General features: G+C 34.6%; 1 protein-coding gene across 5 annotated transcripts; it reads left to right on the top strand.

Annotated features, from left to right (window-relative positions):
* The first annotated feature begins 15 nt into the window (after positions 1–15).
* On the top strand, positions 16–21,603 carry LOC138708804 (lymphotoxin beta receptor inhibitor). 5 transcript variants are annotated; one of them, XM_069838992.1, is made up of 7 exons: positions 16–204; positions 2,937–3,058; positions 6,888–7,007; positions 7,139–7,272; positions 9,839–9,987; positions 15,703–15,906; positions 21,240–21,463. In XM_069838992.1, the coding sequence occupies exons 1-6, from the start codon at positions 162–164 to the stop codon at positions 15,888–15,890; spliced, it is 756 nt and encodes a 251-aa protein (XP_069695093.1). In that variant the 5' UTR covers positions 16–161; the 3' UTR covers positions 15,891–15,906; positions 21,240–21,463. The 5 variants fall into 5 exon arrangements, with proteins under 5 accessions (XP_069695093.1, XP_069695092.1, XP_069695095.1 ...); XM_069838991.1 differs by having other exon boundaries at positions 21,222–21,360; XM_069838994.1 differs by lacking the exon at positions 15,703–15,906 and having other exon boundaries at positions 21,240–21,603.
* Positions 21,604–23,866: the final 2,263 nt, after the last annotated feature.

The raw sequence follows: 23,866 nt of genomic DNA on the forward strand, positions 1-23,866 counted from the left end.
ATGGTACCCTTATTTACCTGAGCACATCTGTGGTTTGTTATCGTTTGTGATGTGATTTCCTTCCCTTTCATTACACATGTACACGTGGATTTAACTGGTTGGAGAGAGAACGAATGGGAATAGATGTCTTTGCGTGTGTATTGTAGCAGTGCAAGTGTAATATGAATGACTACGGAAGGGATTTAATTTATCGAACGTTGAAAGGTATTAGTATTATAATATTCCAACTTCATTTAGTACGTTTTACACTCTTTTACCAAGGAAAACCTTTGCACCAACTTTCTTGACACAAAAAATGTGACTGGAAAGAACAATATGTTACGGTATTCAATTTCTCTGGACCTTTGAAGTGAACTAAAGTACTTTAATTTATATTGCCTTAATCAAGTGTACCGAAGTGGCGGCAATAAGTGTGTGTAAAAAAGTATCATTTCTATATCTATTAAGTAAAAATGGCAGCTTTAAAAACGTTGTCTTCTAATTAAAGGTCCCTGTGACATAGTAGTAAGAATTCTGTCATCCCGTTTTGAAGGACAATCTTGTCTATTTGAAAACAAGGCCAATCTTCGATATTTCCCCATACTATACACGAAACTGGCGTCTGATTTTCGTTTCGTTTTGAGTTAGATGGGTTAAATGAGGTGATAGGCCGAGCGCCGCGTATGGGGCGAGATTGCCGAGGTTTGTGACAAGGTTAGTGGGTTATTTGAAGGGATATTTAAGTGACGTGAGGCTGAGGAATGTGAAAAAGTTTCAATGATTTAAGTACTTTTTCTCTCCCGAGTGTAATGTGGGAAAATATCGCTTCACCTTGTAAGTCATGAATAGGCCTACTGGTCGAAAGTTGATGTTCTGGGGTATGTCAATTTCATTTAATTGTATAATTAGAGCGGTCGAGCATAAATTGACAAGCAAAGTTAGTGTGACGTCCAGTAAATAGCATGCACATTATTCTTTCGTCACACTTATTGCCTCAGTATCGCTGAAACTCGTTCTGTAGGCTTCTTTCTTGTTTATGTAGGTGTTCAGTTTCGTAATTGTCTAGTTTACGTACACCGCCAAAATTTCTTTTATTGATACTTACTACGGAAATCTAGTTTCCTGTGGACTGACGTTTGTAATATTCTTTTCGTTTCTCACGGTCGATAATGGTTGCTGTTCAGGTCCAAATGAAAGCAAATAATTATGATAAAGAATATTGTATCTGCAGATTGTATTGCATGTAGTACATAGTTACGGACGTGAACAGCAAATTGACCGTGAAAAACGAATAGGAAAACGAAACGTCAGTCACCTTTGGATATAGTCTAACGAAATATTCCCCTGGACCTTCCATGCATTCTATTAAAGGGGAACATCCACCGTCTCGAAACTATACTACGAAGAGGAAACTGGTATGTACGTAATCAAGACATTTAGGCCTACCGTCAGCTTAAAAGTGATTGATGTAAGTAGGCCTACTGGTTAATGAATTTTCACTATTATCAGCTGACGTAATTACGACCTGTTTGTGGTGATAGCGAAGGCATTCGTTCTTGAAGCTTACTATAGACAAGTAAACCAGTGGGGTTTGTATATCCTCTCCTGTTTATCAATTATTAGCTTCTATCTTGGACTGGATTAATCCAATGTTGTGAAGAATTCCGTTTCTGATGGGGAGGCACCTGAAGGCAAAATTTATTACTCCCGATGATGGTTAAAAAGTTCTTGTTTTCTAATGCCAGGCGTTTGACAATAAAGTCATTTGACCTCTTGCACTCCAATATTTTTCAAAGATATTATCATGACCAGCCAATGAAGCACAGATTTTGAGGTGTTCCGAATCCATTTCTTGGTTTGAGTTGCACAATGGGCAGTTAGGGGACTGGTATATTCCAATTCTATGCAGGTGTTTAGCCAAATAATCATGGCCTGTTGCCAATCTAAATGCAGCTACAGACGATTTTCGTGGTAAATCGGGAATTAACTGTGGATTTTGATGCAGAGAGTTCCATTTTTTTCCCTTGGGATTGAGTTATCAAATTTTGTTTGTTGAAGTCTAAGTAGCCTATGTAGATTTAATAAATCTCTTCACAGAGTAATACGTAGATTTAGTAATAGGTCTGTAAGTAGCAGTGCTGTCCTTCTTTGCTAAAGCATCCGCATTCTCGTTTCCCAGGATTCCACAATGGGATGGTATCCATTGGAATACAATTCTTTTATTGAGTGATATTAATTGAGAGAGCATTTTAGTTATTTCTGCTGTTTGAGATGAAGGTGTGTGTTTAGAGACGATTGATAGAATAGCTGCTTTGGAGTCTGACAATATAACTGCATTCCTAAATTTATTGATGTGGCATAGAAGATTCCTGAGACTTTCACTTATTGCAATGATTTCACCATCAAAACTTGTCGTTCCATATCCAAGAGATCTATAAAGTGAGAAGAGACAGCACGTAACACCTGCACCGGCACCATGTTCCCTGGAGATCAAGGATCCGTCGGTGTATAAATGAAGCCAGTTTTGTGGAGGGTAGGCCCTACCTAATATTAATTTTCTCTAAAGACAATTGTTTCAGTATTTCAGTGTTTACTTCTGATTTCAGTATTTCTTCTGTTAAATTTAGATTATATTCTATATTTAATAGAGTTAAAGGGTTTGGATGGTTAAAAAGTAGGATGCTGACTAGGGACATCGAATTTTGGTGTAATTCAGATATGGCTATTATTAAATCCTGCACACAGCAGGCCTATTCTTCGGATACAGATTTCGTTAACATGTTGTGGAACTCTCAGCTTTATGTCCCTTCTGAAGGAAGAATTTTTATTAGTCAGGTGAATCTGAACTCCTGAACATGAGCTAGTGGCCAGGAGACCATTGAGGACCTGTTTGTGCGTGTATATGGAAACATAATTTGCAGTCTGTGTGTAGTAATCGATTGTGTGTTTGTTTACAGGTGTTAGAAGAACTTCGAAGATGAATATTTTATTTTGTCTCTCTACTTTTTTATTATTATTAGTAGTTGGCACAAAAGGACAGCAAAGAGTTGCTCCTGGTGTCCCTCCACAACAATACACGGTGAGTTTTTTTAATCTGTTCGAATTAAGTAGGTCTGTCTGACAAGGTAATGTTCATATTGAGATCTAAGGTTGTTTATGTTCATTGGCATAATGCAGAACACTCTCAGAAAACAGTATAGACCTAATAAGTGGATAACACTAGAAAATGTATGGTGCTACCTGTCTGCTAAATAGGTAACAAATTTCTTGGCTTAAAAATCGATAATATGTTAAATTGGAAAAATCATATTAAAGAAATTACCCCCAAACTAAATTCAGCTTGCTTTGCTGTTAGATCTATGCAAAAGATAGTAAATATCAATACCTTAAAAACAATATACTTTGCATACTTCCATTCGGTAATGAGTTTTGGAATAATATTCTGGGGAAATTCCACAGATAGTAACAGTATATTTCTATTACAAAAAAGAGTAATTAGAATAATACTAGGTGCCAAATGTAGGGAATCGTGTAGGACTATTTTTAAAAAACTACAAGTAATGCCCATGGCTTGTCAGTATATCTTTTCATTAATAATCTTCCTTGTATGCAATCGTGAAAACTTTGTAGATAATTCAACAGTTCATAGCATAAATACACGTCAAAAAATGGCTTTCATACTCCATCAGCAAGTCTATCATGCTACCAAAAAGGAGTGCGTTATATGACAGTAAAAATTTGTAATAGCCTCCCTATCGATATAAAAATGAAACTCGAAACATAAAATTATTTAGGGCTAAATTAAGAAGTACCTAATTTCTCATGCCTTCTATTCTGTAGGTGAATTTAGGACATTCAATAACACTTCATGAAATTGCAAATCAAGATTTCAGGTATAACTCCCTGTAAAGTTGATTTGAATAATTTCAAGGGAAAAATTGCTCCGGAGCCGGGCATCGAACCCGGGACCTTTGGTTCAACATACCAAACCAAAGGTCCCGGGTTCGATGCCCGACCCCGGAGCAATTTTTCCCTCGAAATTATTCACTTCATGAAATTGTGAAATTGATACTAAAACTATGTGTTGTACTAGTAGACTATATTGTAAATCTCGTCTGTATATATTTCATCTAGACTGTGACTATAAATTAAGACTTTATAATAGTATTACGTTTTTTGACTTGTTCCATATTCTAGCTGTAAGCATGTATGAATACCATGGAATGTTAATAAATACAATACAATACAATACAATACCCATTTGTCTTTGACATGATAGCCTGATAGTAACATGATTTGTATTACAATTTTCGGTATTAAAATTGGGCCCATTGATGACGACACCACACTGGTGTTGAAACGGACCTGTCTGTCATTAAGATATATTAACTCTTTTAAGGTTTAACTTTAAGAAAGTTTGACTTTCGATTATCGGTGCTGGACTTGGACTCATTTCACCGGCATTATCACCTTCATCTCATTCAGATGCTAAATAACCTGAGATGTTGATAAAGCGTCGTAAAATAACCTATTGAAATAAAAAAGAAAGTTTGATATTCTTCCTAGTAATTATGGAGTTTGACTACTTTTGGACAGTTTTTTTCAAACTTCCATTTTTGCTGTATTTTACCGTCATAAAAACGATATAAATATTTTTATTTGTCGGAAGTCAGCTGTAACCTGACCTAATATAAGAATATTAACTAACAAAAGAAATTAATTTCATAAAACTGATTACTGAGCTAATTCTTCTGTGGGATTCTAAATTTTGTGTACAAAACACTTTAGTTACAGTATTAAATTTGTAGGTGTGATACCAACTGAACTGTGTTATAATTCTTCAAACCTCTAATCCTAGCTAAGCTACCTAGCTTCTCGTTTTCAACATTTGTCCTCATATCACGAAATAGATACTCGCTCACAACACCATATCACACTCTCCATTCCTAAACACAGAACATGCATTTACTCTTCATCTTTCACCGTCTCTGCAACTCATCTCTGGAACTCTCTACCACAACATGTCAGAGACTGTTGGACATTGTCTAGTTTCAAAAATAAATTAAAATTGCACTTTTTCAATTCAGATTCCTTTCAGTTATAAGCCCTTTTCTCTGAAATAGTTTTGTAAACATACAGGCTATATATTTCTTTCCTTCCTTTCCCCTTTTTGTTCTCTTTATCAGCCGATGAATTTATTAGCATAGCCATTTTATTGTGAATTTTATTTAATATTCGTATTTCTTTTCTTTTTTATTATTATTTTATTGTATTCCATTTTGTTATATTCTACCTTACGTTTTCCATATTAATCATTTGTACTAAATGAGTTGCTTTTACTATATTTCAATGTATTTTACTTTCTTTTTTTCTATTATTGTATTATTTTCATTTTGTTTAGTGTCGATTTTATTATACTATTATTATTATTTTTTTTTGTTAGTATTCTGTTCTTTAACTGCTTGTATACTTTGTGACCTGGTAGAGTGTAAGAGAAGGCCCTATGGCCTTAACTCTGCCAGTATAAATAAAGAATTATTATTATTATTATTATTATTATTATTATTATTATTATTATTATTATTATTATTATTAATTATGCAGACTATTCAGAATGCCCTCCTTAAGCTGATACGCATTTTTTTTATTGTTATGTGCAAACTGGGTAGGAAGCTATGATACAGAGATGATTCTTTATATGGCTTCCAGCAGCAAAAATTTCTTGAAGTGCTACTTTTCTAGTATCAACCCTAGGTTTATACTTTAAGGCCTTTATATGACCCCTCAAAAAGAAGTAAAGCAGAGTGAGGGCAGGCAATCATGGTGGCCAATTTTATGTCAGTTTTTGAAATGTAACACTAACTCGTTTTTGCGTGTTTAATTGTCGTTATCACACCATAATAGCACATGAAATTACAAGATAGTCCAATTTGTTGGAGTATATTTCACAACCATTCAGTGGCGGCTGGTGGTTTGAAAATATGGTGGTGCACAATGGATATCGAAGAGGAGTTAAACATACTTTAAAGTTTAAAACTGTGTATACCTGAGGGCGTATACATACAAGGCTTATTTATATGCAATTAATAAGTAAAATGACTAAATACAAGCATACCTATTTATACAGAAAGTCCAAAAGTGAAAGGGGTCATGGGCGGAGCTCTCTATATTGCGATTTACCCTCATGAAAAACATTTGAACACAGAATCGTCATCAGAATGCTACGAAGTACCAAGTGCAACATTTTCGTTCATAAAATTCAAATGCAGCTTTTGTAGGCTGTCAGAAGATAGCAGCACTTATTGTCAGAACGACAAATGGTAGAACTTTAAAGCAAAATAAAGCTCCTTTATGTATTGTGCCGTTTGTGTGCGGGTAGATTGAGAAAGTAATGTGCGAAATATGCGACTGTTCGTTGCACAAGCCGAATGAATACATTTTTCATGCTTATTGCTTCGGACAAATGTCTAGTTGAAACAGATACTTTCCCGGTGAATTTAGTTTCTTCTGCACTGACGTTGGTGTCCATGCCAGGGAGTGCGACAAACCGTTCTCAATGAGAAAGCAGTAGACCACGCCTCTAAATCCCTGTCCCCGCATTAGCCGAACATCTCTATAAACTACCTTCCATAGGTTTTCAACATCTTTGCAAACTAAGAGGCTCGAAGGCTCCTGCAGACGTACAAAACAAGATGCCAGCTGCAGATAATCATGAATGAACATTGTAAAAAAAAATTATATTTTTAATAGTAACAAAGCCGAGAGATTAGGAACATTACTGGGGGGTGTACAAACCTGCAATCCCCTTGAGAAGCCGCCACTGCAACCATTTAACTTTGGATGTAGGATACTGGGTTAAACAGAGTAAGCTAGTTTTATGATAGGTAATATTTTCATTTTTACTTCAGGGCCAAGTTCAACAGCATCAAATGGGAGTACCTCAGCATCAAGTTCCTGTTCAGCATCAGGTCCCAGGCCAACATCAAGCTCCTGTTCAGCACCAAGTTCCTGTACAACAAATACAACAGGTACAGTAACAGGAATGATGTTATACAGTACCTTCAGACTATATTATGCAGAGGTGTCTCTTGGATGAAAAGAGTATGCACTTCAGTTTATAACCTTAAAATTAAACATAATTTTATTTATTTGTTTAAAGCAAATACCAGTACAGCAACAGCAGCATCAGCAGCAACAGATGCATCAGCAAATGCCACAGCAAGTCCACCCTGGACATCAGGCACCACCTCAAGGACAGATACTCAGTGCTGCTAATATCGCACATGAAAAACAGTAAGTATTGTACTGTTTAGAATTCTAGACCTCTTGTTATGCTAAATATGTAATGTCTTGTTTTCTGTTTTTACGTTTGGTTCAATCTGAGTCATTCAGTTTGCGATATTATTATTATTATTATTATTATTATTATTATTATTATTATTATTATTATTATATGTTGTTTTCTAATGCCAGGCGTTTGACAATAAAGTCATTTGACCTCTTGCACTCCAATATTTTTCAAAGATATTATCATGACCAGCCACTGAAGCACAGATTTTGAGATGTTCTGAATCCATTTCTTGGTTTGAGTTGCACAATGGGCAGTTAGGGGACTGATATATTTCAATTCTATGCAGGTGTTTGGCCAAACAATCATGGCCTGTTGCCAATCTAAATGCAGCTACATATTATGCAGCTATATATTATTATTATTAGGGGGCGGATGTTGATGAAAAGTCATCTTCTCATTTTTCACATTAGAATGATGCCTATTAATATAGAAATCCTTTCTATGTTAATATCAACATAAAAAAGTAATTTGTTGTATTGCATTTTTTGGCGTTTTTGAACTAATAGGTCATTTTTTTTTTTTTTTCGGCATTTTCTGGTCATTTTTAATACTTTGAAGAACTTTTAGATCATTTGGAATGCATTTTACTTTCTTCTTTACCGACAGGTCTGTTAAATCATTTTCAAACCAAATAGGTCAGTAGTAATTACCTACTGAATAAGTGAATAACAGTGAAGTTTGAGTTTTATAGTTTGGAACAAACTCTAAAGTCCATACCTCATTCAACTGAAGGCTTCACTTCACACAACGGAAGTAATATAAAATGCTTGACAGCAGCTTAGTTTAAGTGAGGATTTTGATCGCTACTGTTCTTTTGTCGGTACGAGGGTGTCTTTAGAATTTGTTTGGAAGGGAGGAAACTTTCACCAGTCCTGGACAGGACCCTCATTAAAAATCTATAGTTTTCCCTTAAAACCCTCATTTTGTCGCATGTCCTTTTCCTTTATCTTAGTCAAATTCCAGGAAGTTGTCTCCTCTCTCCGAGATTTGCAGGGCAGTCATTGAAACAAGGTGACTAATTTTTAAGAAGTGCGAATACAGTGAATAATATTTAAATGTCATTTTCTTTTAATATTACGTCATTTTTCCATTAATTTAAGAGCATTTTAATGATCGTTTTAAGTAGATTTTTAGGTCATCAACATCCGCCCTCTAATTATTATTTGAGGGACGTGGGATATGATTGTAGAGACTGGGTTAATCTTGCTCAAGATAGGGACTGATGGCGGGGTTATGTGAGGGCGGCAATGAACCTCTGGGTTCTTTAAAAGCCATAAGTAAGGAGAAATTTAAAATACTTCAGGATAATGTCACAGTCTAGTATATACAGACGTGGACAAATTATTAACAAAATTGACGATTTTTATGATAACTCTGTTTACAAAATTTGACATTTCAGTTTAGACTACAATTGACAATTTTGCATATTTCTATCATTACAGTAGACAGAAATATGCAAAAATGTACACTGTAGTTTAAATTGAAGAGCTTAATTTTGTAAAAATATATAATATAAATCTTCAGTTTTGTTAATAATAATTTGCAAATTAGCAAAAATGTCAACTGCAGTCTAAATTGAAGAGTCAAATTTTGTAAAACTATAAAATAAAAATCTTCAGCTTTGCTAATAATTTGAAAATATCCAAAATGTCAACTGTATTCCAAATTGAATCGAATTTTGTAAAAATATATAATAAAAACCTTCAGTTTTGCTAATACTGTAATTTGTAAATATGCAAAAATATCAAATGTAGTCCAAATTGAAGAGTTAAATTTTCTAAAAATATACAATACAAATCTTCAATTTTGCTAATAATTTGGAAATACACAAAAATGTTAACTGTAGTCTAAATTGAAGAATCATATTTTGTAAAAATATATAATAAAAATCTTCAATTTTGCTAATAATTTGTCCACGTCTGTACAGTCGCGAAGCTCAATACGTAGTAAATATGCAAACATTAGGTAGTTGCTCACCACTAGGATCGCTAATATCGCCTCATTACAGGCAATGCAAAATAGTACTGTCACAGTCTATTGTTTCTAGCACCCTCAAAACTCAAGCTTCGTGACTGTATATAGTGGACTGTGATAATGTAGTAAAATTTTGATATTAAATTAGATTGTGAATAACAAATACGAACATTTCGTGAAATAATTTAAGAGACTATAACCATTCATAACTAATACAAGGCAGAACTTAAAAAACAGAACTCCTTTTCTCAAAATTTCCAACTTGTTTCTTGCTTATTAAGGTACATAATTCCTCCTTATTGTGTAATATTATGGTAAAATAAAATTAGAAGTAGGTGAATGAAATTATTTTACGAGATCCTCTGTGTTTGCTAGCTAAAGTGTGTTATAAATTGTGTTGTAATTTTTTGTTTTGTTTACTGATTTAATATAATTTAAATATAATACTTTATAGTTTTTAATTGTCTTTATAAGTAGGAGGGAGAAGGAGTTCTGAAATTCCAAAGATGTTACACAAAACCATTATGTTCACAGACACATTCAGGAACATATGGAAGTCCCAATAGACACAAGTAAAATGTCAGAACAAGAGCTGCAGTTCCACTACTTTAAAATGCATGACGCTGACAACAATAACAAGCTGGACGGCTGTGAGCTCATCAAGTCACTGATTCACTGGCACGGTAATTGTACTTACCTTACTTCATTCTTGGCTTTACTGTATTGTATTTGCTTATGTGGTTGACTCCTGCATAGAAGTAGTCATTCATAATCTTCTTGTTTGCTTGTTAGTGATTACTTGATAACTAACGCATTTCTGTAGTTACTAATATCTGGGTATTTTGCAGTTGTGGCTTTTGGAACCCTTTTCTGAATTCAAATAGCAGTAGATCAGGAATGTAGAAACTGAAATTTGCATTCATATCATCATAATCATCCAATCATCCTTTTCCATTTTAGGCCTTGTGGCCTGTTACTGTATAAATTGAAGAGTGTTTTTTCAAAAGTCGCTAAACGCCTCAAACTAAATTTGTCAGAAAATATGTTTATCCATGACCATAACGAAAAACATGCCTTTACTAAATACTTTTGCGTTTGTAAAGTAGGCTTTTATTCAACATTACTTTATTCCACTAGTGAGATAAAGACTTTACCTCACAGTTTGAACTTTATCTCACAGTTCATTAGTATTTTCCTAGTACCCGGGTGCACACGTATGCTTTTCCATTGAACTATTACTCAAGAAGTTAATATATTAGTTACTAGATGTCACTACCTCTACTTCTTTATTACCATACACTCAATCTCTTTCTCTTTTCTCTATCTCCTACGTCGTAATTTGTGCACTGCATCCATATCTAATATGTATTTTTTTTTAATTTGTAATAATTTACCTTTTGGGAGGCGAGGAGACTTGAACCTGCGAAGTTTGGGTTTATAGGGGGTTTATAACAACACGCGTTAATCAATTGAGCTAAACAGGCACGATGATTAACTACTTTTTAATATTCCTCTTAAGTTTACAAAAGTAAAATGTGAAATTATTTTAATCACATTAGTCCCGTGAACACTTCTAAATAATCCCTGAAACTTCAAAAAGACGAAAATACTCGTTTAAAATGAAAAAAATTTATAATAAAATTATATAATTAAATTATAATTTATTTATCCAACGCTTTAGATACCATTCTTTACTAATCATGGCCTCCTACATCATGACCTACCTAGTAACGTATTGATTCTAAAATCCATGCCATGATATGTGATTACATGAGGACTTATTTTCAACATATTTTCTTTTATAAAACATAATTTTTCGTTATGGTCATGGATAAAATTACGTATGGTACTTGTGAGCGTGATCTTTCCACTCGCGCAATAAAGATGCACTTACCTCACAAGTAACGTAAATAACTATTTTTTATATGATCAAAAAGTATTAACCTGAAACGTGCAAGAAAGTATAATTTCAGAATAGTTTTCTTAATATTGATTATTGACTACCAGAGATTGTTTTAGTATAAGATTATTATGATTTTTTAAATTTGATGTTATTCAATCAGTTTGTAGAGTAATGGTCGTTGAAGAGAGTAAGCTCTGCCATAAAATTATAGATTAGAAATCATATTACGTAAGTAAATAATGTTTGAAATATATATAGTATAGGCTATATTATACTCTATATATTATTATTATTATTATTATTTTATTTTTTTTTTTAAATGTACCGAAGTACTGAGATAATTCGATCCAACACCGGGATGTTTCATAGCATGGCCACCAAGGTCACCCGATATGACTGCATGTGACTTTTTTCTATGGGGGTAACTAAAGGACCGTGTGTTTGTAGCGCCTTTGCCACGTGATTTAGAGGAACTAAAAACTAGAATTCGAGAAGCTGCCGCCACGGTCACAGAGGATATGTTGAAAAGGGTATGGGAAGAGTTTGATTATCGTTTGGACATCTGCCGAGTCACTCGTGATTCATACATTGAATCTCTGTAAGGTGTAAAACGAACTTTAAGAGCTTGACTTTAAACTGACGTGTGTTTGAAAGTGCTATCATTAGTAGTTTTTGTGTAATAAAATATTGAAAGTGTTACCGGACTTTTGATATGCCCTTTATATGCATGGCACCATATATAATCAAAGATGGGAAAGATAGTCATTCAATGCAGATAGGTATTCTTCGTGGGTTATAAATGGATATTTTTAACAATTATCATAGTTGCTCTTCCTTACAATTAACAAGCTTTTGTTATGTGTTGTGTACCTAACACAGAAAGCCTAATACATTTTGTAGGTTATCTCAATTTACCAGTTCATTTAAACATCCAGTTTTATGTAGAAGTTTCATCTTCAGCAGCATCAAGAATTAGATATTATTCGAGGGTTAATATGTAAGGCACAGCAGCTATTTTTTAACCTAACGGTCTTACTAATAAAAACTCTATATACAGACGTTTAACTGTCTTATACTTATACAATGAGTAGCTCGTTTATACGTCGTGTGTAAATTCCTTACTAATAATCACTACATAAGTCGTGTATAACAGTATGACTGTTACACAGCTACGTCATAGTTTCGTCATTACTTCGTTACGAAAGGTAATAGAATATCTGAGGTTCTCTATTACATCCGGTAGAGTGCTCTACTGTGGAGTGTGAAATATCGATAGTACAACTAGCTCTAATCGATTACCACACTATATTTTGGCCAAAGAGTACAAGCTACAGCAATATTATTCTACTTATTCTGTGCTCTTTGGTTTGTTCTTCTGTGGTTACAAGGCATCCATTATCATAAAATGACAGTCGATATGAACAGCTGTTAGAGGGGCGGCCATTTTTTTCTCTGTATACAACGCTTAAACAAGGGGTTTCGTATATATAACTACTGCAAAGCAATTCCCATTGTATAGTTACAGCCTGTTTATACGTCCATAGCTTATTCACGGTTTATTAGTAACGTTTTCTGTCTCCACGCTGCATAAGTCTCGTATATAAACTATACACGGTTTATTAGTAAGACCGTAAAACTACATCTTTTTCTCGCTTGGTAACTTGGGAATTAACTGTTACATAAAAATGTAACCTCCATTGTTCTCTTTGTATTTCTCTTCTTCATGTTTTCCCCTTATTCTCCTTGTGTTCTCTTGGTCCTCTGTGGTGACTGAGTGATCATACCTTCAGCCTGTCATGCAGGTGGTTCGGGTTCGAGTCCCACTATGGCTGGGATATTAATTGAAAATACACATTGCACACATGTATCGACAAGCTGCATATTCTTGAAGATGAAAGCAGTAATTCATTTCGAAATGATGACTTTTCTTCCACAGCATGGATCTAATGCTCGAGCACTACACTATAACATAATGATGCTCTATGGTCATTTTACTAATAAATGAAAAGCTGTTGTTGTTTTCTAATGCCAGGCGTTTGACAATAAAGTCATTTGACCTCTTGCACTCCTATATTTTTCAAAGATGTTATCATGGCCAGCCACTGAAGCACAGATTTTGAAGTGCTCCGAATCCATTTCTTGGTTTGAAGAAAATGAAAAGTAGTTATGCTTATTTTGCTTCGTATAGCATGCTGTTATAATATGTTGGAATAAATTTAAACTGCAGAGAAACTTCTGTCTACTCTACTTTGTACATACATGCTTGCTAGGAATTTGCTTAAGAGCATGTATGTGACGTTGGTATTGTAAGTTGGTTTGGCCCAAGTCATGATTAAATTATTACATTCTGTAATTAAGCAACCCATGTATTATAGTGTTATGTTGTTTGTTATAATATAGGCTATTTCAAGTTCAGTGCTTTATTAGAAATAAAAAATTGTTCTCTATAGGCCATTCAATGAAAATTGTGCTGTTTTTCATTACGCATTTTTTTTAGTGGGGTTGGGGGGGGGGGGAATTCCACTTTATATGAGTAATTTATGTGTATTCTAGTTTTCTTTTTAAATAAGCTGTCAAATTTTTTTATTCGAGCCATTCATTTTCGCAAACATTATTTATCAGAAAGAAAAAAGATTATTCTCACATAATTCATAAAGTAACATATATAAATCACTGACATATACGATCACCATGAATACGGATTTAAAAAGTTCAAATCGTATTTAGTATGTTGGAACACTGAAAGTACACTTCTGCTTTTTGACCTTCATACTGTAATGAATCAATGACTTGTTTTAACACAGTATATTTTAATTCCTAATGAAATTATAGAGTGATAATAGAATTATCACCATTAAATCGAGAAAAATTCGTTCCGGCACCGGGAATCGAACCCGGGACCTCTCAGCTCTGCGTGCTGAGGGCTCTTTCCAACTGAGCTATGCCGGGACATGATCCACGGTGCCGGCCGAACTCCTCTCATTGTACTGTTTTATGGCCTACTGCCTGCATTTAAACCTATGTAAGTCAACGTGCTCATAATTTGTGTGTACGTTTTGTAAGCAATGTTCGTAAATATGATCATATTACCCCATCCCTGGAAGCAATAGGTTGGCTTAAACTAGATAAGAAAAGAAATTTACATTCACTTCTCTTTCTCTTCGAAATCTTGAACTCTTCTATTCCTTCGTACCTGTCGTCTCGCTTCACTTACCTTTCTTCCCACCACAATCTGAACACACGCTCTCGCCATGAAACAATACTAACAATACCATCCCATCGCACCTCCTCATACTCATCCTCTTTCACAATAGCCCTGCCAAGACTCTGGAATTCGTTACCTGCTAGCATCAGGGACTGTCGAAATAAAATTCAATTCAAACGCAAACTTACTAGGCACTTGGTCAGTAATTGAGACTCGTTCAGACATGGTTTCTTGTAAATAGTTATTTTAATCTACCACAAAATATCTCAATATCCGGTAATTTCATCACTATAGAATTTTGTTATTGTAGGTTTAATTTGTAATTTAGTAAATACAAAAATATTCTTTGTTCTTAACTTCTATGATAAAATGTCTAGCTTTCATTAATCAGGTATTCTTGTCGTACTTTAATTTTTATTGTAATTGTAATTGTAAATTTAATATTAATTGTAATCTTATTGTTCATGTTATAGTTGTAATCCCCTGGTAGAGGGGCAGAGAAGGCCTGACGGCCTTATCTCTACCAGGTTAAATAAATAAATCTAATCTAAATCTAATCTAATCTAATCAATATACAGAAGCGCATATTTAAATGACTTTTTTGGCTATATTCAACAACAGTTTGTGATAACTGTAAACATTTAATACATCAAATAGGCCGTAAAACAATACAATGAGAGGAGTTCGACTGGCACCGTGGATCGTGTCCCGGCATAGCTCAATTGGAAAAAGCCCTCAGCGCGCAGAACTGAGAGGTCCCGGGTTCGATTCCCGGTGCCGGAACGAATTTTTCTCGATTTAATGGTGATAATACACATTGACTACTTCATAGTAGTCGTGTTAATATTCAATGAGGATGGTGAGACCTCATATAATGAATATTTGATGATAATAGAATATATTTAAAAGAATAATGATGTAGTGTCTACAGGCTATTTTAAGCTTCTACCATAGTATTAATGTAAGAAGAACATATTTCGCTAAATTTACTCTAATATGAAGAGGTATTGAACTGCATAGACTTGATTCCCGATCAGTTGTAGTAACAACCAGTGTAACAATTTTTTCTATCTTTTTTTTACGAATAATTTACTACAGTTCGCATATTATATATTCCCCAAGATAGTTGTATGGAAATCCATTGCTACAAATTATTTACTTCCACGAGCTTTTCCACGACGTCTAGTGTTGAGGTGGGTGCAGCATGCTTGAGGAGCATGGGCCGTGTTTGTTGTGCTTGGTTTTGATGTTGCTTTGTGTGTTGACATTGCACTCCATTGGCCCATTCAGAACAGGGTCACCATGACCCTAACAACCCAGCTCCCACTGGAGAGAAGATCTTCAAGGATGAAGAACTGGTCCAGCTTATAGATCCAATCCTCAACATGGATGATGGCAACAATGATGGCTTCATCGATTATCCCGAGTTTGTGCAGGCTCAACAGAAAGCGGGAGGGAATGCACGTCGAACATCGTGAAACAACTCTTCTAACGGTGGGACTGACTCTTGATGCAGTGGAAACCAGTTTCCTTTTATTGATTTTTGGTTAGACGATGTCAGTTATGCAACAGCAGTCGGTTTACTTTGATATTTTAGCAGCATTTGTTTTTATTTCTACAGCATAATATGTTCGGAATTTTACTTTTAAAATACAATTTTGTATTTCTTTTCTATTTAACACAAATTGTATTATGGAGGTACACTATTTCTATTGATATCATATCAAGGTCATGTAATTCAGAGTGCTCATATTTTAAAAGTAACAGACAATATTATACCAATACACTGATATTCATAGACAGACTATTTTAAACATATTTATATTTAAACGTGTGTGATGTTCGATAAACCTTAATATGCAATATAAAAAATGTAGACTGTAGATTCAGATGCATTATGGCTCTTCTCCACTAATAAACATTTAAGAACAACATGTTAAATGTTAAACTGTTTACTGTTAACATCCCAACATGTTGATTGAACATGTTAATGCTAATTTCATTTAACACTTTGTCCACACTGTTAAACATATTAAACTTTACTTTCCTTGCGTAGTCCACCATAAATAGTCTATGAGATTTTAATGTATAGATTGACAAATCGAACTGAAACCCTGACCGAGTTACTACGTGAGCGCTGGCTGTCTTGGGGAGGAACAAGTGAGAAAGCACGGGGGGAAGGGAGAGAGCACTATGCACTATGTACTTGCAGGTCCACTCACAGTTTGTCAAACCTGCTAACAAAAGCATTAAAAGGTTGACTAGTTGCCTGCAATGCTAGCATAATGGAACCTTCCTAGCCGACAGTTGAGACAAAAATGAAGGATCCGTTATTGTGGTAATACTGGAGAGTGGTTCTTCTATTGGTCGCGATGCCCACACACACCCTCTCAGATATTTACGTGGTGATTGGTGACTGAATGACGAGGAGCGAGGGAGAGAGATTCCAGAAGTTGGCGTGTTTTACAGGGTTTCACTTGAAGTTGTCAAGCTATAGGTAGTGTCTTGTTTTCCAACCTTGGACAATGGACTCAGATGAAGATGGTTTGGCTTTTGTAATTGCCTCTATTGCTTGTTACAAGGCCTTGAAAAGGCGGCAGTATCTTAGTAAAAGACACAATGCAGAAGACATTCTAAACAAGCTTAAATTTGAAGATCGATTTGGATTTAAAAACTTTCTGAGAATGTCAGAACACGATTTTAATAATGTAGTGCTGCAAAAAATATTTTTTGTAATATCAAAGAAAAAACACAATTAAGAGCAGCCATTTCACCTCATTTTAAAAAATTACAGCGTGATTGATTGACTGTCATAGGAGCTATGACATGATAAATGTTAAAGGAGCGGCTAATATCATGTTATTCTTTCCGAAGTTTTACGAATGTTAATGTTAACATACGTCACCAAATACGACCATTACTGACGTCAACATAGTATTAATGTTTAGCGTATCACGAGGATGCGAAAACTCTCTATTGTATTCTCGAGAACAGTTAAATAATATTTTCAGTTCTCTAAAACAGTCGGCCTTCTTTGGTTTGTCTCTGTATTATTTTGCAGCCAAATCCCTTAAACAAGGCTTTTCCATCAGTGCATTAATCAATTTTATTTTAACGGTATTTTCTTTTGTCCACTCCAGTACTTCGAACAACTTACAGCCGACACTAAGGCTCGTATAAAAAAAATCAAGAGGTGCTCCTAGTTACGCGCCACAAAATCGAAAGTTTGTTGCTATAGAAACTGTACGAACTTTGCCGAACTGTACCGACATTGCACAAGCAAGTGAATTGACTTGACATGTTTTCCATTTCTGCTGGAAAACACTCCAACATGTTAAAAGTGTTAACTTCAACATACTCAATTAACATGTTAAGTCAGTTGAGACTTGAAATGTCCATATACATGTTAAATTCAACATGTTATATTTAACATGTTGTTATTAAATGTTTAATAGTGGAGACGAAGCTTGAAGTTGACAATAGAATTTGGATTAGGTAAATGATGGAGTCGTATACATACAAGCTGTTTGGAATTGTCTCCCAAATCCTAGTTTATAAACATAAAATTTACTCTGTCACACGTTAAAAGTGTTAAAATTGTTAAAAAGGTATTTACCTTCGACAGACGGCCCGTTTCGACGCTATTTGTCGTCGTCTTCAGTGTCTCTTGTGGTTCAAGAGACACTGAAGACGACAAATAGCGTCGAAACGGGCCGTCTGTCGAAGGTAAATACCTTTTTAACAATTTTAACACTTTTAACGTGTGACAGAGTAAATTTTATGTTTTTAACAAAGTGTTAACGAGAACTTTAATCAATGATCTAGTTTATAGTTAAACGTAATTTAATAAAACATAATTTAGTTAAACAAATTTTTTACCATAAATATACATGCATATACAAAATTTTCTTGTACTCATTAACTATTTCGTCAGCCACACATTTTTTTTTTTTTTATGATAGAAGAATTTTAACTTCAGTAATTGTATCTACTTTAGGCTATTTAAAAACTATGCTGCATAAAATTGATTTTTGGATGCTAATCTATCACGTACAAATACAACGAAAAAAGAAACGAGTTGAAGCAGTGAGAATATTTGAGAATATGACCATGTTATTATTGGTTTCCACTGTATTAATTTTTGTATGAAGCTCAAATTTTAAATCTCCTCTCACAAAAAATTGCTGTTTCGGTGAAAATTTGCATTCAAACATAATGTGCAATTAGCATTGTCTGTAAGGGTAAAATATCTTTTGTTGAAAAATGTATAAGAAACCACAGCCTTCTGAGACAGAAGACTTCTGCAGAAGAGAATGTTACTTTGTAATAGTGTACGAGAAACAAGCATATCTGTGTTATAGGTTGAATGGTTTAGAATGTGATTGTTAGCATGAATTTTTGTTCTTTCCATTACTTCCCTTAATGATAACAGATTATCTGCCAGAATTATTAAGCTATCAGTTGTGTTAATGCATCTATTACTGACCAAGCACAGCTTTAACTTAAAAAAAAAGGCACATGCTCTTTACATAAAAGCAAAGAAGGCAATAATTTATTTATATCTTGATTAGTATATCCACCTTTCTCCACGTTAATTTCTGTTAATATGTGTTGCATATTAATGAATGAAAATACGGTATAAAGTCTCTTCTAAACTTGTCTTACAAACAAACCAAATTTGCGGCACATGTGCAGTAACTTTCGTATACTTTCGAAACAAATTATAAATATGAACTATCAACACTAGTTATGGAATCGTTTTTTATAAATCTAAATTTCAGTAATTGAAACAAGATGTTTTTAAATTGGATTTATAGTATATAAATATTTCCATGCAATAAAATATTAAAGAAATATTATCTCAATATTGATACCTAGTGGTATAAGACAAGATTTTATTTTTTCTTCTCAAAGATCAAAACAAGATTAACCATCCTGATAACTTTTGTTGTTATTTCTAACGTGCAGTATTTTTTTCTGAAATGCAGAAATGATTAACTATGACATTTGGTATTACATTTCATTTATATTGATTATAATGGTTGTGTTTACATTTAATTTAAAACCATACACCACTGCTTTCAAAACCTACATCTCTGGTTATTTTTTTCTTTGCAAGGGTTCTGATAGATGGAAGAGAATATAATTTTTCAAGATATTTCTGATCTTAATACAATTTGAATTGCGTAATTATGAATTATAAGCCTTTTTGTACAATTGTTTCCATGTTAGTGCAGTTGATTTTTGTATGATTCTTAGTGGGTTTCAGTTTAATTTATAATTTCCTTAAAACAAATATATGGATTGTCTAGATTGAAGAAAATGTTAGATGATGCTTAATTCTTTAAAAACAAAATTGGAAGTTATTTATTTTATTATTTTTTTGAAGAGAGAGAGAGAGCCAGTCACGTGAAACACTTTTGATAACTGTCACTCAGTGATGTATGGTTTTAAGTGCTAAGACACAGAAATTTGATGTTCAATACACTTATGAATGTGGTCTGAGTTCCTTTCATTTGCACTTTGTTATTTGTAGGAGAGAATGACATGATTCTATAGTAAGACAATTGAGAGTGCAATAGAATCTTTCAAATATTAACGAAATTGTATTGTGTTGCAGGTACATAAATGTATACTGTTTTTGCTGTAAGAAAAATCCTAATGTAAACATAAGCACGTTGCTGTCATACCCGTGATTGACCCCTAGTTGAAACACTCACCACAACGCAGGAAAATATAGTTCGTATTTGGAAACCATAATATTGTATTATTTGAAAATAAAAAATTGAATTCTAGTTGTTAAATACGATGAAACATACAACTTCACTCATATGTAAAACGCTATGTAAAAGAAAAGCTACTTTTATATTTTGTTATGTACTATGAACGCGGATGAATACCAAAAGTAATACCGAGGTAGTCTGTTCTTGTAACAAGCTGGCGTCACTTGAGCTCGTAGTTGTTCACGTAAGCATGTGGTACTGAAGTATGGCTTCTGCATCCTCGGTATGTGTGGTTATTAAACATAAGAGTAGAAACCCTCTCAAAAGCGGAGAGAAACAAATAGTCTTAAATGTATATAATAATTTATGTGAATTTTAATCACAGTAATTATAAAGTAAATGTTTTCTAAGCAAATGAATGCATAGTAGTGAGGTTAGGTCTACTTGACGAGTAACGGGAAATGTTTAACATGAAACAGAATGTACAACAGTAGGCGGGAACATGTACTGAGAATCTATGGCGCCAAACAGCGGCCAATGAAGCCTCACTTCAGTCACGTGCTATTGTTTACATTAGGATTTTTCTTACAGCGAAAAGATTATAGCTACTTGACCAAAAACATGCAAAATTGTATATTTTTAACAACAGTTGGAAAGTTGAATGTATGGACTGTTAATAATTTTGTTCGTTTGCAAATGCTCTGGCATGCAACGGAATTAAATTTCGGAGGGGGACACTATGATCTTTCAAGATCTGTTGCATTAACCCTCAAGCTAGGCAAATTCCCAAACCCATACCAGCCGACTACACTAAGGTTTGCTGTGAACCCCACTCTCCCAGGGATCACATCAATTTCTACTAATGAATACTATAAATCCAAGGCATTTTAAAGGTATTTTATCAAGTTCCTATAGTGGCTGGGACATAAGTAACCTCCACCACTATTTAATTTTGATAGCTATGACAAACATTTTGGAAAGAATTTCTGCTGCACTCTTTTGTTGTTCCAGCTTTAGGAGCATGTCATTTTTTTTGCACATTCTGTAAAAATTTGAAATCTTTGATGTCGAATTGTTATCTCACAGCAACAAATACTCCTACAGACAAAATGGAGCAACAAGCTGTTTATTCCGATGAAGAGATAGCAAACATGGTTGATGACATCATGAAGGACAGTGATTTAAACAACGATGGGTTTATTGATTATGCAGAATACAAACAGTCGGAAAACAAGTGAACTGGAAGCTAAATGTGGACTCGTATGTTGGAACACATTGAGTGAGTGACAGTGTGTTGTTTGACGTGTGTTACATTTTTTTTGTATAAATGAAGTAGATTTAATTTTGTTGCATTTATTTGTATTAAAATATAATGGGTGTAATTTTCATTCTGTCAGAGTTGTACTTTGATACATTAATATATGTCAGTGGTGGAGGTTTGTATTAAAGCTATTCATGGGGTTCTTAATACTGTAGTTACATTTCAGTACTCTGATAAGAACATCGTTTATTAACGTGGAAATACAAGAATTGAGGTAAGATTATGGCTCGTAAATGCTGATAGTGTTGTCAGACTTCAAATGCTCTGTCGTAACTTATTGCTATCCACTTGACATGATTCATTTCCCTCTCGCTTAAGGGAAGTCAGCCACTTCTATGCTGTCTGTGTTAAAAACATCTGGCCCATTAATCAGCAAGTAATAAACACATTAAATTGAATTTTTAACACTTGATCGTTCATACATATTGCTATTTACACTAGTAATATCATTATCCTAGAACATGCTGCAAAACAAGTGTATTTTTTTAACAAAGGCAATTTTTAGGAGAGTTGTTTAATGTTATAGGTTCTTTTAATTGATGGTGTGTGGATAAGCTTCAGGGCTTCTACCGCGTTGTCTTGGTGTTGGTGGCTGACGTTTCGACCGCTGTGTTGTGGTCATCTTCAGAGCAGTTGTTGGATAAGGAAATAGTCTGCGAGCTCGTATATATATATATATATACATACTAGGTTCAAAAAGTTCCCGGAATTTGCTAATATCATAGAAACAACGTACCTTAAACACTATTCTACAACATTCCCTTCAAAATAGTTGCCTTCCGCAACAACACACTTTTGCCAACGCGTGTAGAGTTCCTGGAAGCAGGCCTGGAAGCCATTTTGTGAAACCGTCTTAGTGCTCTCGTCGCGTTTGCGATAACCTCTTCAGCATTGAATCTCCGTCCTTTCAGATGACTTTTCAGACGGGGAAACAGAAAGTAATCAGGTGGTGAGAGCTCAGGAGAGTATGGTGGGTGATCCAAAGCACTTATGTTGTGCCTGGCAAGAAAATTCTTAGAATAATTGCGCGATGAGCAGGTGCATTGTCATGCATAAGGAACCAGTTGTTTTCTACCCACTTTTCTGGACGTTTCCTTCTCACTGCGTCCCGGAGGCGACGGAGGATTTCTACGTACAATTCTTTCGTTACAGTACGACCTTCTGGAATGAACTCATGGTGGATGAGACCCTGAGAGTCGAAGAAAACTTCCAACATAACTTTGCCTTTGGAAGTGTCCCTAGGAAATTTTTGCTTCCGAGGAGATGTTTTCGATTTCCACTCAGATGACTGTCGTTTAGGGACTGGGTCGTACAAGTAGCACCAAGTTTCATCACCAGCAATAATTTTGTTTAAGAAATCACCATCTTCATCAGCCATACTAATCATGTCCCCAGCAAGAGTCATTCTTGTTTCTTTCTGTTCTGCCGACAACATTTTCGGAACTAACTTCTGAGACACGTAATGCATGTTGAGATGCTTGTGAATAACATTGTGTACACTTCCGACTGATATTCCGACCTCTGCTGCTATCTCTTTTATGGTTCTACGTCGGTCGTCCCTCACAACATTACGCACACGCTGAGCGATTGCTTCATTTGTTGCAGTTGTTGGTCGGCCGCTGCGTACATCATCTTTGATGCTATCGCGGCCACAAGAAAAGCGTTTATGCCAGGCGTACACTTGAGTTTTTTCCATTGCTGCTTCGCCATATGCTTCTTCCAACAATCTTATGTCTCTGCAGGAGTTTTGTGTAACAAAACACAGAACTTGATGTTTGTACGTTGCTCTGTGGACATAATTACAAAATGCGACGAACAAACAAAACACTATGATAAACAATTGCCTACAACTTAAAACCAACAATCGCCATTATCAACAAACTTTAAGGAAATGACATCATGAATGTTACCAACAAAACAAATGTATAATATCCCCTGTTATATATTAATATGAAAAATGGTAGTAAAATTCCGGGAACTTTTTGAACCCAGTAGTATATATATATATATATATATATATATATATATATATATATATATATATATATAGTAGTCTCGATGGGGGGAGTACTTGCAGTGATAGGTCGTAGGTTCTCCTTCTGGCATCTGATTGGTCCTATGTTGTCCAATCTAGTTGAGATCTGTATGAAGGGAAGTATTCATAGAAGTATACATAGAAGGAACCACAGACAGAATTGGGAAATTACTGAGGAAATTCAATATCAAGACTGTATACAACGCCCCACACAAGATCTCCCACTCATTAGTCAAAGATAAACTTCCATACCTCCAATCAGCCGGAATATACATGATCCCTTGCTCCTGCTGTTTAAAATACATAGGCCAAACTGGACGTACGGTGGAAGATAGAAAGAAGGAACACATCTGACTCTGCAAATATGGACCATAC

This window comes from Periplaneta americana, chromosome 11 (genome assembly GCF_040183065.1).
Source record: "Periplaneta americana isolate PAMFEO1 chromosome 11, P.americana_PAMFEO1_priV1, whole genome shotgun sequence".
Lineage (NCBI taxonomy): Eukaryota > Metazoa > Arthropoda > Insecta > Blattodea > Blattidae > Periplaneta > Periplaneta americana.